Raw genomic sequence first — 12483 nt, 5'->3', positions numbered from 1 at the left:
TTGTATTTCAAAGATAAAAGGCCTCATTTGAAGAAAATTACATGTTTTAGGTTAAAATGACAGACAGACAGACAGACAGACAGACAGACAGACAGACAGACAGACAGACAGACAGACAGATAGATAGATAGATAGATAGATAGATAGATAGATAGATAGATAGATAGATAGATAGATAGATAGATAGATCAATGCCCTGTCAGAAGAAAAAAAGAAGCCTACAATATATGGTAAGGTACACTGTGTACATACAGATATATGGGCTGAATTTCACTGTTGATCATTGTGTTCACATCATTAAGATCACTACATTAAAGACTGATATAATACATGCGTTCATTTTTTTCATACTTAAATACTTTTGTACCTCCCATTGGACTGATGCTGAACAGATTATTTATGACCTCCTGTGACAGTGTATTTACTGCAAAGACATTTCAGGTAATGCATGGAGAGATACATGGCTGAACCAGACTTGGAGTAAGAAACACCCACCTCAGCCTTCTTCTGTGCACTGACGTTGCCTTTCTCTGTAAGGCACTTAAAATCAGGTTGCACCTTCATGTCCACTGGATCTTCACACTTCCACTGGAAGGTATAAGATGAGCTAGTGGGGTTCATTATGGTGAAGGTCCTAAGGTGACAGACAAGATTCAATTAAAAAAAAGCTTTAAAGACTCTGCATGTACATAACTTTTTGAAACTGAAATCTCAGATGTAAAGTACACTTGTTTCCAGATAGTCATCAACTGATTTATTTTCATTGTTTTATAAAACATGTCTGGCTGTTGACAGGTCCATTCCATATTTTCATTAAACCTCCAAGACATACTGAATAGCACAAGCAGACATTAAAGCAGAAATACTAGTATAGTAGCACTGGCACACACAGGTCCCAGTGACCATTGAGTTTAATGGAATAAAAGAGGAGGGTGAAACATCATGTGCAGGAGAAATTTGTGAGATTTATTTAAGCGCACAGTGTTAATATCTTCTTCATCCTCAACATTTTACTTTTGTTACAGCGGTGAATTATCTGGCAATTCAGTGTGTATCAGTGCTCAGGCAAACTAATTAAAAAAGTTTTAGTTTCAGTGGCATCCCATAAGCTGTTGAACAAGTGACAGATATTCACACATAAAAATTTCACCTTCAGTATGCTAATGATGTTTTATTCATTTCAGTTTCAAAAACATATAGTATTCTTAAACATATTTAATTCAAAATAGGGTTGGGGGAATCAAAGGCTATCCAAGCAGGAAACAGAGCACCGGTCCAGTTGTCCAGTTTTTTAATTGATAATAACCTGACCTGCATGTCTTTTAGGATGTGGATGGAAAACCAGAATACCAAAAGGAACACATGCAGGCATGTGAAGAATGTGAAAAATCTAACTTGGGGTTCATGCTAATTATTACAACACGGCGACAAACTTCTTTGCAGTTTTCTACACGTAAAATACATGGTAACATATAATAGAGCAGCAATTCTAAAAAGGATGCACAGTTAACATTTATCTGGGTATGAACTCTATAACAAGATGGCAAGGCAGCTCATTGGTTAGCACTGCTGTCTCTCTGCCAGGATTCCTTAGTTCAAATTCCAACTCACTCCTTAATCCATCCTTATAGCTCACTAGAAGGTTTGAGCCATGAGGAGAGGTTGAAGGAAGTGAAACTTTTCAGTTGAAGGAAACAGAGATTAAGAGGAAACATGACTGAAGTTTTTAAAATTATGAAGAAAATTAGTACAGCAGATCCTTGTTATTATAAAATGATTTTTTGAATGCGGACACGGTTGGAAACTTGTTAAGGGCAGATTTCACACAAACGTTAGGAAGTATTTCTTTACACAAAGAATTGGAGATATGTGGAATAAGTGAGCAAGTACTGTGGTGGACAGTAGGACTTTGGGACCTTCAGATCTGGACCCAATGGTGTTTTGAACAGTTGGTTTAATATGGGTATATTATGTAAAAGGTGTGCATATTAAGGTTATTGGTGACTCTAACCTGGGCTAGTATGTGAAGATGTGTCCATCTCTACCCACAGCTGAATCTGGGTAGGTTCCACCTCCCCACAATCCTCACCTAGGCCAACCGATTTCAAAAAATGGATGGAAACATATATCAATCATATGATAATAGGAAATCTAGAGAAATACCTGGACATAGGTGTTCTGAGCCCAACTGATGAGAACTCAATAACTCTGGTGTTGGTATCCAGAGCAGCTCTTGGAGGAGCTCCATGAGGACCCCGCATCTCAGGATTCCTTTTGTTGCTGCGGATATAGTCAGAATCTTCCAAGTCAAAATGGCAATATGGTAGAAGGCTTCGACCCTTCACAGCAATTGTAGGTCCTTGAGCGTTCTTCAGATTTGGTATACTAACACCAGAGGAATAATACAGCAGTTATTCAGTATAAAACATTGTTCAAATGTGTAACTTCTAACAGAGCCTTGAAGAATCAGTTTTGAGCCCAGTCAGAGTAAAAATGAAAGTAGGGTGTATTTTTGTTTGATCTTATTCTTACCTGCAAATAAGTCGTGCCTCATATTCGCCTAATTCAGTGGGAGAAAACTTAATCAAGAAAGCCTGTTTATTTCCGGGGTCAATTACTCCAATCTGAGGCTCAATGGTAAAAGGCATAAAGTCCTGATCACTAGAAGCCAAGGATGAGGCACTCTCAATTGCACTTGCAGGTAGGCTGACTGCACGACTTCCAGGCCGTGTTCCAGGCATTTGCACAGCAGAGATTACTAGGAATACAAAGTAATGCAAAAACTTTATGAAACATGCAGACCCTATTACTGTGAGGTAGGAATGACAGCTCTGCACTACCACTCTGCCTTTGCTAAAATATCTGTACTAAACTTACAGTCTTCAGTATGAACTCGATTTCTACACGCTAAACCTTTCTCTAGCTAGACCACCATACAATGCACATGCATGATGATAGTGGCAGCAGTAGGCAATATGTCTGCAAAATAATGCAATAAACTTTTTTCTTAGTGTGGGGAATAAGCTTCTGTATAGTGAAAGACTGTAAGAGAGGGTGAATGTGACTTTTTTCAGTGATTGTTTTCTATTTTTCAACATTCCATGTCATTAACAGTAAAGTTTTGAGGTGAAACTGCAAATATGATGGTCCGGGTTGGCTGCAGCTTCCATAACACCCTTGAACCTGGGACTGTCATGCTATGGCAGCTGACAACCACAGACCGTCACAGTGCTCCTTGGGTAGTAAAGTTGCCATAGAGGAAGACAAGCAGCGAAATGAAATACATAGCTGACCTCCTTTTAAAATCTCAGAAAAAGGTTTTGCTTTTTCTCGTTACCTATGTTATGGTTACACCGTTTTAGAATTTGTGTGCACAGATCAATACTCAACAACACTCTTGCCTTGCAAATATGAACATATTTGGTACATTTTAATGCTTATGTTTTCACACTGGACCCCAGTGTCCTTTACCTCTGTTATAACGAACAATAGTAAGCTAGGTATTTATTTTTTTATTTATAAAAGTGTACAATTTCATGTAGTAAATTAATATACACAGTAATTGTGAAGAAATAACTAACTTGAAAAATACCATACTTTACTTGACCTTAGAGTGGGACAGGAGGTTAGAAGGTAGAGCCGGTTTTACTTTACATGGTGTGATGGATGGCCGGCTTCATATTCCGGCCCTCACCCCCAGGCCGCCAGGAGGAGCTCTCCCGACAGCATGGACGGGCCCTGAATTCCAGCAGGGCCTCATGGACTATGTAGTTTTTATGCACAGCCCTGCTAGATACCTTGGGGACCACTGGGAGTCGCTGTCAGGAGGCCCATGGACTCATATATGCCCTATAACCCGGAAGTGCGTCATAATCCAATGACAGGAAGAAACGACGTGCTCCCAGGTTGAAGATAAGGACTATTTACCCTGACCCGGAAGGAATAAGGACTTGTGGGAAATGGAACAGGAACACCACCGGGTCAGGGAGTATAAAAGGACTCTGGGAAAGCCCAGACACTGAGCTGAGCTGGGAGGAAGGGTGGCGAAGTGTCTGGGAGAGGAGGAGTGGTATTTGAATTTGATTATTGATTATTCATATTTGTATGTGTAGTGTGGAGTGGAGGGTGCTTAGTGCACTTTATTATCATAATAATAAAAAGTCTTGGGACTTTTACCTGGTGTTTGGCGTACTACCCGAGGGTTCGAGAGGTCGATAAATACCTCAACTGTTACAATGGATTTGTTGGTTTATGCATGAAGGTTATTTACTTTGAATTGTGTCGTTAAGTATATTTCTCATAGATTCCTGAAATGTCAGCCGTCCCAGCTGCAATGTGGACTCTGAGGCTTTACCCAGAATGATGTGGTTTACTGTACAAGACAAACTACACCTAATTACCCCTCTTAAAGATGCCAAAGAGCCGCCACAAATGTATCTAATTCCAATGCCGTGGAATACCGTAATAAAAGATGTTAAGCATGGAGTATCATTAGATTTCTTACCTTCAACTGAGTCTGTGCGCATATTAGACAAGCTGACAGCTTTCTCATTGGTCTCCATTAATTTATGCCAGGAGTACTCTAACTGAATGTTGCCAGTATTAGCAATTTGAAATCTAACACACAAAGAAAAAAGTCAGATTGAGACAAATAATTAAGATGGCATTAGTACTGTCACAAGAAAGCATTATAAAATATGTCTGAGGGAGACACACTGTCTTTGGCCAGATTTATAAGCATTCTTTGGGCCCTGAAGGTGATGGATGGGGCAGATCACAACAGTTAGACTTTACCTTGTCTTACTGATGCTTGGAAAAATTTGGAATCTCCATAGGGATTAGTGTCAGCTTTATAATACTGTACATGAGAGACATCCAAGGGTTTGTGTATTAGAGCAGCTCTGTATGTGGTGGGACACGACTACCCAATCCTTTAATGAAAAAGGTACACAAGTGTACTGTAGCATGGGGCTAGCATGATATAGCAGAAACAGTCAATTTTGATAAAAGATTATGGTGGCATTAAAGTTATTTACATTTACGTATCTAGCTGACACCTTTATCCAAGGCGACTTACAACATTTACGGTACAATGGGCTACATTTCTTTTGGTTTTCCAATTGTAGCACAGGCAGGTCAAGTGACTTGCTCATGGACACATAGTGTCGGTAGCGGGATAATGTATAATGGTGTAAGGCACACTCACTCAACAACTCTTGTCTGGAACAGGAGAGTATCTTTAAAATGAATGGTTTCTGATTTGCACTTGAACTGCACATAATCGCAGACAGCACTGACGCGCAGCACCAGCTCACGAGCCGTGTTCTCCAGTACGGTGTGTGCAGGCTCGGGATCGGTCTCAATCACCTGCAGAAAGATTTCAATTCATATATTTCAAAAAGCAGGCAAACATTTCATGGCTGAGCCTCAAGATACTGAGCTTCAAGGTCATATTTAAGTTCAAGAACAGGCGTCAGGAACCGCTTCAAACATCTGCAAAATGGTTTTGATTGACATTTAAAAAAAGGCACTTAATTTGTGACTTTCAGTTTTACATGAGAATACCTCATTATTTGGATTGTGATGTCAAATCACTGCTATTTAATTGATTATTAAGACTGAGACCACAGCCGCTGTATGAGCTGTATAAATAATTAACCCTTTAAAAACAGCCCCATTGTTTTAGACTTGCCAGCGGGACCGAACAACAATGCAAAATTAATTAAAAAACTGCAAAGAATCATTCATTTCCTCATTGCTATAATTAAAGTGCACCTTTTTGCCAATAAAATACCATGTTGTATACCCTGATACCACATTGCAAAGTTTTTCTTACTTCATTCAAAGATGGCTGAATTGCTGCATTACAGAAACACCAGGCCCCAACTCCATCCTCCATGTCATTCTTGTATGTCCTTATTCAATTATGTGCAATCTAAAGGACAGACTATTAACTAAATGGGGGGGGGGGGTTCAACTTTCAAATGACACCACATTCCACTTTTTGTATTATCCACTTTCTATATTTCAGATTTTATTCCTTGTAAAACTATTGGTGTTGTAATTTGGATACACAGTATAATTTCTTTACCATTCATATACAAGAGGGACCCAAAAATAACAGGAAATTTTTTCTGGAGGCTGGAGGGGCACTAGTTTCGACGTTTGCCGTGAGGTGTGTGTATTAGACTGCCCTGTGCAACATTTGGCCAAGCGGTGTCCTTGAAGTGCTCAAGAGATTGCGTGATGCAGTGCAGCGTGTGGTGGTCGGCTGGGGGCTGTGCCCAGCTGCAATGCCTGGACGGACCAGGAGAGGGACTGTGCCTCCCTTGGACCACAAGAGGGCAGCCGCCCTGGTGGGCATGGAGACCACGGGGATGTAGCATGGAAACTCAACCCTATAGGGGCCCGTGGACACCGCCAGGGGGTGCCGGACGAGTGAGGAGTCCTGGAAGTCAGCACTTCTGCCACACCCTATCTATCTATCTATCTATCTATCTATCTATCTATCTATCTATCTATCTATCTATCTATCTATCTATCTATCTATCTATCTATCTATCTATCTATCTATCTATCTTATAGATAGTTATTTAAAAGCAGTAATAAAAGTGTACAAAAAGAACCCTGATTAGACAAATTACTTGTAGATATTTCATATTTTTTTTCTCTTTGTTCCTGACACATTCATTAACACTTACATAGTGTTTAGAAGCGTATTCCAAGACCTACTGTATAGAAATAAGAATAACATTCAAAGTGCATTATATGGTAAAACATTACTAAATTTAACAGTAACTTCAATTGCAGATTCTATTCATTTGCAAACCTTCTTACTCCAGTTTTAGATTATGTAGTGCCAGAGAGTGGCTAGCACTGCTACCTCATAGCTCCAGAGCTCTGGGTTGGAATAATGGCTCAGACACTGGCTGTGTGGAGTTTGCATGTCCCCCCAGTGCCTGTGTGACTTCTGCTCCAGCTACGCCAGTTTCTCTCCCTCTTTTCAAACACGTGCATGTTAAGTTTATCAATGACTCTCACTTAAGATGGCGTAAGGGTGGGATAGACTGGTGCTTTGCTTCAGGACTTGTCTATCTGAACCAGCAAGTCAGAAAATGTGTGGATGGAAAGAAATTAAGTATTTTGGTTCATAGCAGTAATTAGTAATGATGAGCTGAGAAGAAACTATTTAAAAATATAGAAGTTAAATAATTAGAAAAAGTTCCTCTTTTCAGCTTTTTTTTAGGGTTTCTTCAAGCAAATCTGTGAACCTGCTCGGTTTATTATCTCATACAGTGATTGAGCCTCTTTTCTTTAACTTTTATATCCAGTCATACCTGTACAGTTATCCTGCATGTTAACACTAAACATTATGATTTTTTTCCCTAATAGCGCCACCCTACAACAGAAAATAGCCATACCTTCTTCTTGGCGGCTCGAGGAGTTCCCGATTCTTTTCCAGTATCTAGCCATTTAACAGTCCGTAACCGGGTATCCCAGTCTGGTACTTTATCCACTGGTTGTTGAAATGTTATCTTGCTGATTTTGCACTTCACAGTCTGAGAGCTGAATGACACTGGGTTTTCAGATTTAAAGGTAACTGTCACATTCTTTGAGCATCCAGCATGAACGTGACCCATCTAAACAAAAGAAAAGATGCTGTGTGAGTTTCAGAGTATTTGGTATTAAAAAGTTTTGGCCTTTATTCCTTAACAAACATCTATTATGAACAATGTACAGTTAGGTCCATAAATATTTGGACAGAGACAACGTTTTTCTAATTTTGTTTCTGTACATTACCACAATGAATTTTAAATGAAACAACTCAGATGCAGTTGAAGTGCAGACTTTCAGCTTTAATTCAGTGGGGTGAACAAAACGATTGCATAAAAATGTGAGGCAACTAAAGCATTTTTTAACACAATCCCTTCATTTCAGGGGCTCAAAAGTAATTGGACAATTGACTCAAAGGCTATTTCATGGGCAGGTGTGTGCAAGTCCGTCGTTATGTCATTATCAGTTAAGCAGATAAAAGGCCTGGAGTTGATTTGAGGTGTGGTGCTTGCATTTGGAAGATTTTGCTGTGAACAGACAACATGCGGTCAAAGGAGCTCTCCATGCAGGTGAAAGAAGCCATCCTTAAGCTGCGAAAACAGAACAAACCCGTCTGAGAAATTGCTACAATATTACAAGTGGCAAAATCTACAGTTTGGTACAGCCTGAAAAAGAAAGCAAGCGCTGGTGAACTGAGCAACACAAAAAGACCTGGGGCCTCATGTATAACGCCGTGCGTAGAACTCACACTATAACATGGCGTAAGCACAAAAGCGGGATTGTGCGTACGCACAGAAAAATCCAGATGCAGGAATCTGTGCGCACGCAAAATTTCACGTTCTTCCACCACATAAATCCCGATCTTCGTGAAAAGTAATGCACGTGCACGCGCCTTCTGTCCCGCCCCAACTCCTCCCAGAATTACGCCTCTTTGAATATGCAAATCAATATAAATAGCCTTCTGTGAAAAGACAATGGGAAAAGCACAGGGGAAAATATAAGAATTTCAGCGAATACCAAGTGGAGGCAAAGGAAAAACGTACTATTTGTTGGTTTAAACAGTGGTATAATCAACAAAATGAAGTTGATCGAGTGACAGAGTGTCGGAGAAACTCGAAGGCTCAAGTCGCACAGTGCCCGAAATAAAAAAGAAATCACATTATCAACGTCGCCGTGAAAAAGCGAGTCGTAGCCCACCGTCTGAGTGTCATATGAAAGCTTATTAGGGTACAGACAAAAAAAAGGCACACAGTGGGGAAAAAAGCACGAAATGTCAACTTTAATCTCGAAATTTCCACTTTAATCACGTAGTTTATTTTGCCATTAAAGTAGAACATCATAAACTTCATCTTAAAATCGTTTAATTTACTAGTTTCTCAAATCCCATTGTAACTAAAGTGGCATGTTAAATGCTTTGTTCTGTATTTGATCTTCTATGTGCTCTATGTGTATGAATCACTACCTGCTTTTTAAACGGGCTTTCTCTTTCTCCGACAGGACACATAATCCATTACATTAGTGATATTACAGCTCTCTGAATAATTAAAATACTGACATGTATACGTGATATCTTTTTCATGATGATAGGAATGAAAGCATGTTATTAAACATGGGAAGACGGTGGCGCAGTGCTTGTTCATGTCTCATGCAAGAGGCTTGCTGCGCCATGCGCAACCTTCAATGAAATAATTTATCACAGCAGTACTGTCTCTTTCAAACATACTAACCTCCAATTCCTGTCCTTACTTTTCTTTCTCCAAAAACTCAATAGCCACACAATAAGCTATGTAATAGACGTGAAGCCATCTGTAAGCTTAGAACTTCGATTCTTCAAAACTTTTAAGGAACATTGAAATATCTTAGTAGTACGTGTTTAATTATTATATCCGTCTATCTTTCCAGTGTCGCGTCAGCGCAAGAATACAGCGCAAGGCAGGAACAATTACTGAACTAGCTAGCGCTGCGGCACCGTGTCCTCACATGTTTAATTATTAACAATACAGATTATTTAAATGAAGTTAAAGTTTTATCTGTATAATATAATCAACATGTTTTGCTGCATTTTGTCTTAGAAATGAATACCGTCATCACATGTAAATACGCGCTTTATAAAGTTGCGCAGGTTGTGCAATATTATAACTGTAGTGCAAGTTTACAGTGGGGTAATTGTACTTATAAGTCCAAACATTTCTACAAGGAGCACTTGATGGACTGATTTATTGCGTTTAGAGTTCTTAGGATGAAACTGTTTCTAAACCGCGAAGTCCGTACAGGGACTAAAGCGTTTGCTGTGGCTCAGGCAGCATCTGCTTCATGCTGTGTACCGATAATTCTCTTTACAATCAGCTGCTGCTGTGATTTCCCACTCAGATACAGTGATATAAATACTCCGAGTGGTGCAGTGAGAGTAATGTGGAAAAAGATGATCCGCTGTGGCAACCCTTAATGGGAGCAGCTGAAAGAAGATGCAGTGAGAGTTACAACGCTAAAGCAGTTATGGTATTTGGAATACTATGGCTATTCCCTGGACCATTATATTGCTGCAGGTTAATTACAATCAGATGCATTACACTAATAAACAATATGCAGTTAATTTCAGTGTATTTATAAAGCCGCGCCAGGAATGTGGATCTAAGAAAGAAAGGGTAACCACACAGGAACAGTAGCACTGCTTTGACGCTGGGTGCCGCCAGTCTGCAAAACCGGGCGGATAAATTGCGTACGCCAAGGAATGAGTTACCGTGGAAATGTGCGTGGCTTTACGCCAAGTTTAGGTTTTATACATCGCGATTTGAGCGTGGAAAGGTTCGTATGCAACATTTCTGTGCGTACGCACCGTTTATACATGAGGCCCCTGGACGTCCACGGAAGACAACAGTGGTGTATGATCGCAGAATCATTTCCATGGTGAAGAGAAACCCCTTCACAACAGACAACCAAGTGAACAACACTCTCCGGGGGGTAGGCGTATCGATATCCAAGTCTACCATAAATGCATGAAAGTAAATACAGAGGGTGCACTGCAAGGTGCAAGCCACTCATAAGCCTCAAGACTAGAAAGGCTAGATTGGACTTTGCTAAAGAACATCTAAAAAAGCCAGCACAGTTCTGGAAAAACATTCTTTGGACAGATGAAACCAAGATCAACCTCTACCAGAATGATGGCAAGAAAAAAGTATGGAGAAGGTGTGGAACAGCTCATTATCCAAAGCATACCCCATCATCTGTAAAACATGGTGGAGGCAGTGTGATGGCTTGGGCGTGCATGGCTGCCAGTGACACTGGGACACTAGTGTTTATTGATGATGTGACACAGGACAGAAGCAGCCAAATGAATTCTGAGGTGTTCAGAGACATACTGTCTGCTCAAATCCAGCTAAAGAAAAGTCAACAAAGCAAGAGTTAAACAACAATCCTTTGTGCTGCACTAGACTTCGATTTTTGATCAAGCCTCATCTAAAACACCACCACCTAACAAAAGTGCACAATGCTCCTTTTTATTTTATAGTCAATTGAAGCTCCACATAATGTTTCCCAGGTAAGTAAAGCTACGCGCTGATGTTTTTGTCTGCTAGTCTGGCTTCAGTCTGTTCAGATGTTTTACTTGCTCAAAGCCAGCAGGTGGCACTGGTTTACAAACTAGTACACAGGAAAAAAAATAAGAAAGAAAAAGAAAACCATGACCCCCAGGGTCAAACTTTTGCATTCCAAAGTTGTTTATTTTGTCTGTATGGTCCTCAAGAGCAACAATGGAAAATTTGGTGCAGATCAAAGGTGTAGGATTGTGTCGGGAACACACAGACAGACATTCTCTTTTATATATACAGGGGTGGGCAAAAGTACATTTACAGTTGCTTGTATGGAAAGAGACAAGCAGGTTATGATTATTACAGTAGCTTTATTAACTCAAAAGAATGTCACAGTGGCAGAGTGTCCTTAGGTGCAATCTCGTAAGTGCTGAAAGTGCTGGCCTTGCATACTCACAACTGTAACCCTACATTTGTCCACCCCTGTATATATGTATATAGATTTGTTTGTTATGATTTTTTTGTCATCATTTTTGGTTTTATCACCACCAGTTTGTGTTGTGATCAGCGCTATTTTGTGTCTTGTGACTCTTTGTGTTACAGTACAAGTTGCTTCTTGGCAACGTCATTACATACATGTTATAAAACATGGCAGCACTTGAACGTTGAACACTTTCATGAAGATCATTCTTATTTTCAAGCTTAGTCCTTCCTAAAACTAAAAAGACATTTTGCAAAAGCTTTATTTTTTTCTTTTGAAGGTAAAAACCTCAACGTGATTTTCTTTACAGTCAAAATCCTTAGTAACAAACACACTGAATTGTATTATTATCTGTTTAAATTCAAAGATATTAACATTTGAAGTGCATACAGTACATCAGCCCTTTATTGAAGAGTAACTGAACTGCAAACAGTCCATAGCATCCTTACACAGCACCTCCAAAGGCGATATTATTACATTGTTATCACAAATATAGGGCCTTCCATTTTGATACAGATATAATTTAAAGTAGAAAGAATAAAAAAAATAAACAGAAAAATCATTAGGTAAACAAAAGCTGGTCATACTCATCAATACATGAGCCCATAATGATAAATACCTGCGGGAAGAATTTGAGCTGATTGATATCTGCTGGCCATTCAAAGCGTATCGTGTCGGCGCTGGTACGGTTGGTCATTGTGAAGGTCTCCTGATAGGCCTTCCCTACATGGCAGTCTCCAAACTGAATGTGGTCTAAACGCTTGGCTGAAAAAGAAAAGCTACGTCACTTTACTCTAGAATGCATACCGAGCTAACAAGAAATAGAAATGAACGGCCAATACAATTTGGCAGCAGGGTTGAAATAACTAATAGTGTCTGTTGAACGTTGACAAGAATGTTGAAAAGAAAACAATAGTAGCA

General features: G+C 39.7%; 1 protein-coding gene across 2 annotated transcripts in view; it reads right to left on the bottom strand.

Moving 5' to 3' along the window:
- Window positions 1-12483, bottom strand: part of hydin (HYDIN axonemal central pair apparatus protein) — a 365478-nt gene that overhangs the window by 261638 nt on the left and 91357 nt on the right. For both annotated transcript variants that reach the window (XM_051931627.1, XM_028809423.2), the window contains exons 39-45: window positions 12182-12327; window positions 7422-7640; window positions 5207-5367; window positions 4505-4617; window positions 2533-2758; window positions 2164-2385; window positions 496-634 (exon numbers count right to left, since the gene is read on the bottom strand). In XM_051931627.1, coding sequence (XP_051787587.1) covers window positions 496-634; window positions 2164-2385; window positions 2533-2758; window positions 4505-4617; window positions 5207-5367; window positions 7422-7640; window positions 12182-12327 — 1226 coding nt within the window. The remainder of the gene's footprint in view (window positions 1-495; window positions 635-2163; window positions 2386-2532; window positions 2759-4504; window positions 4618-5206; window positions 5368-7421; window positions 7641-12181; window positions 12328-12483) is intronic.

The sequence above is a fragment of the Erpetoichthys calabaricus genome, chromosome 9 (assembly GCF_900747795.2).
Source record: "Erpetoichthys calabaricus chromosome 9, fErpCal1.3, whole genome shotgun sequence".
NCBI classification, from domain to species: Eukaryota; Metazoa; Chordata; class Cladistia; order Polypteriformes; family Polypteridae; genus Erpetoichthys; species Erpetoichthys calabaricus.
This window is presented reverse-complemented; position numbering and strand designations above follow the sequence as displayed.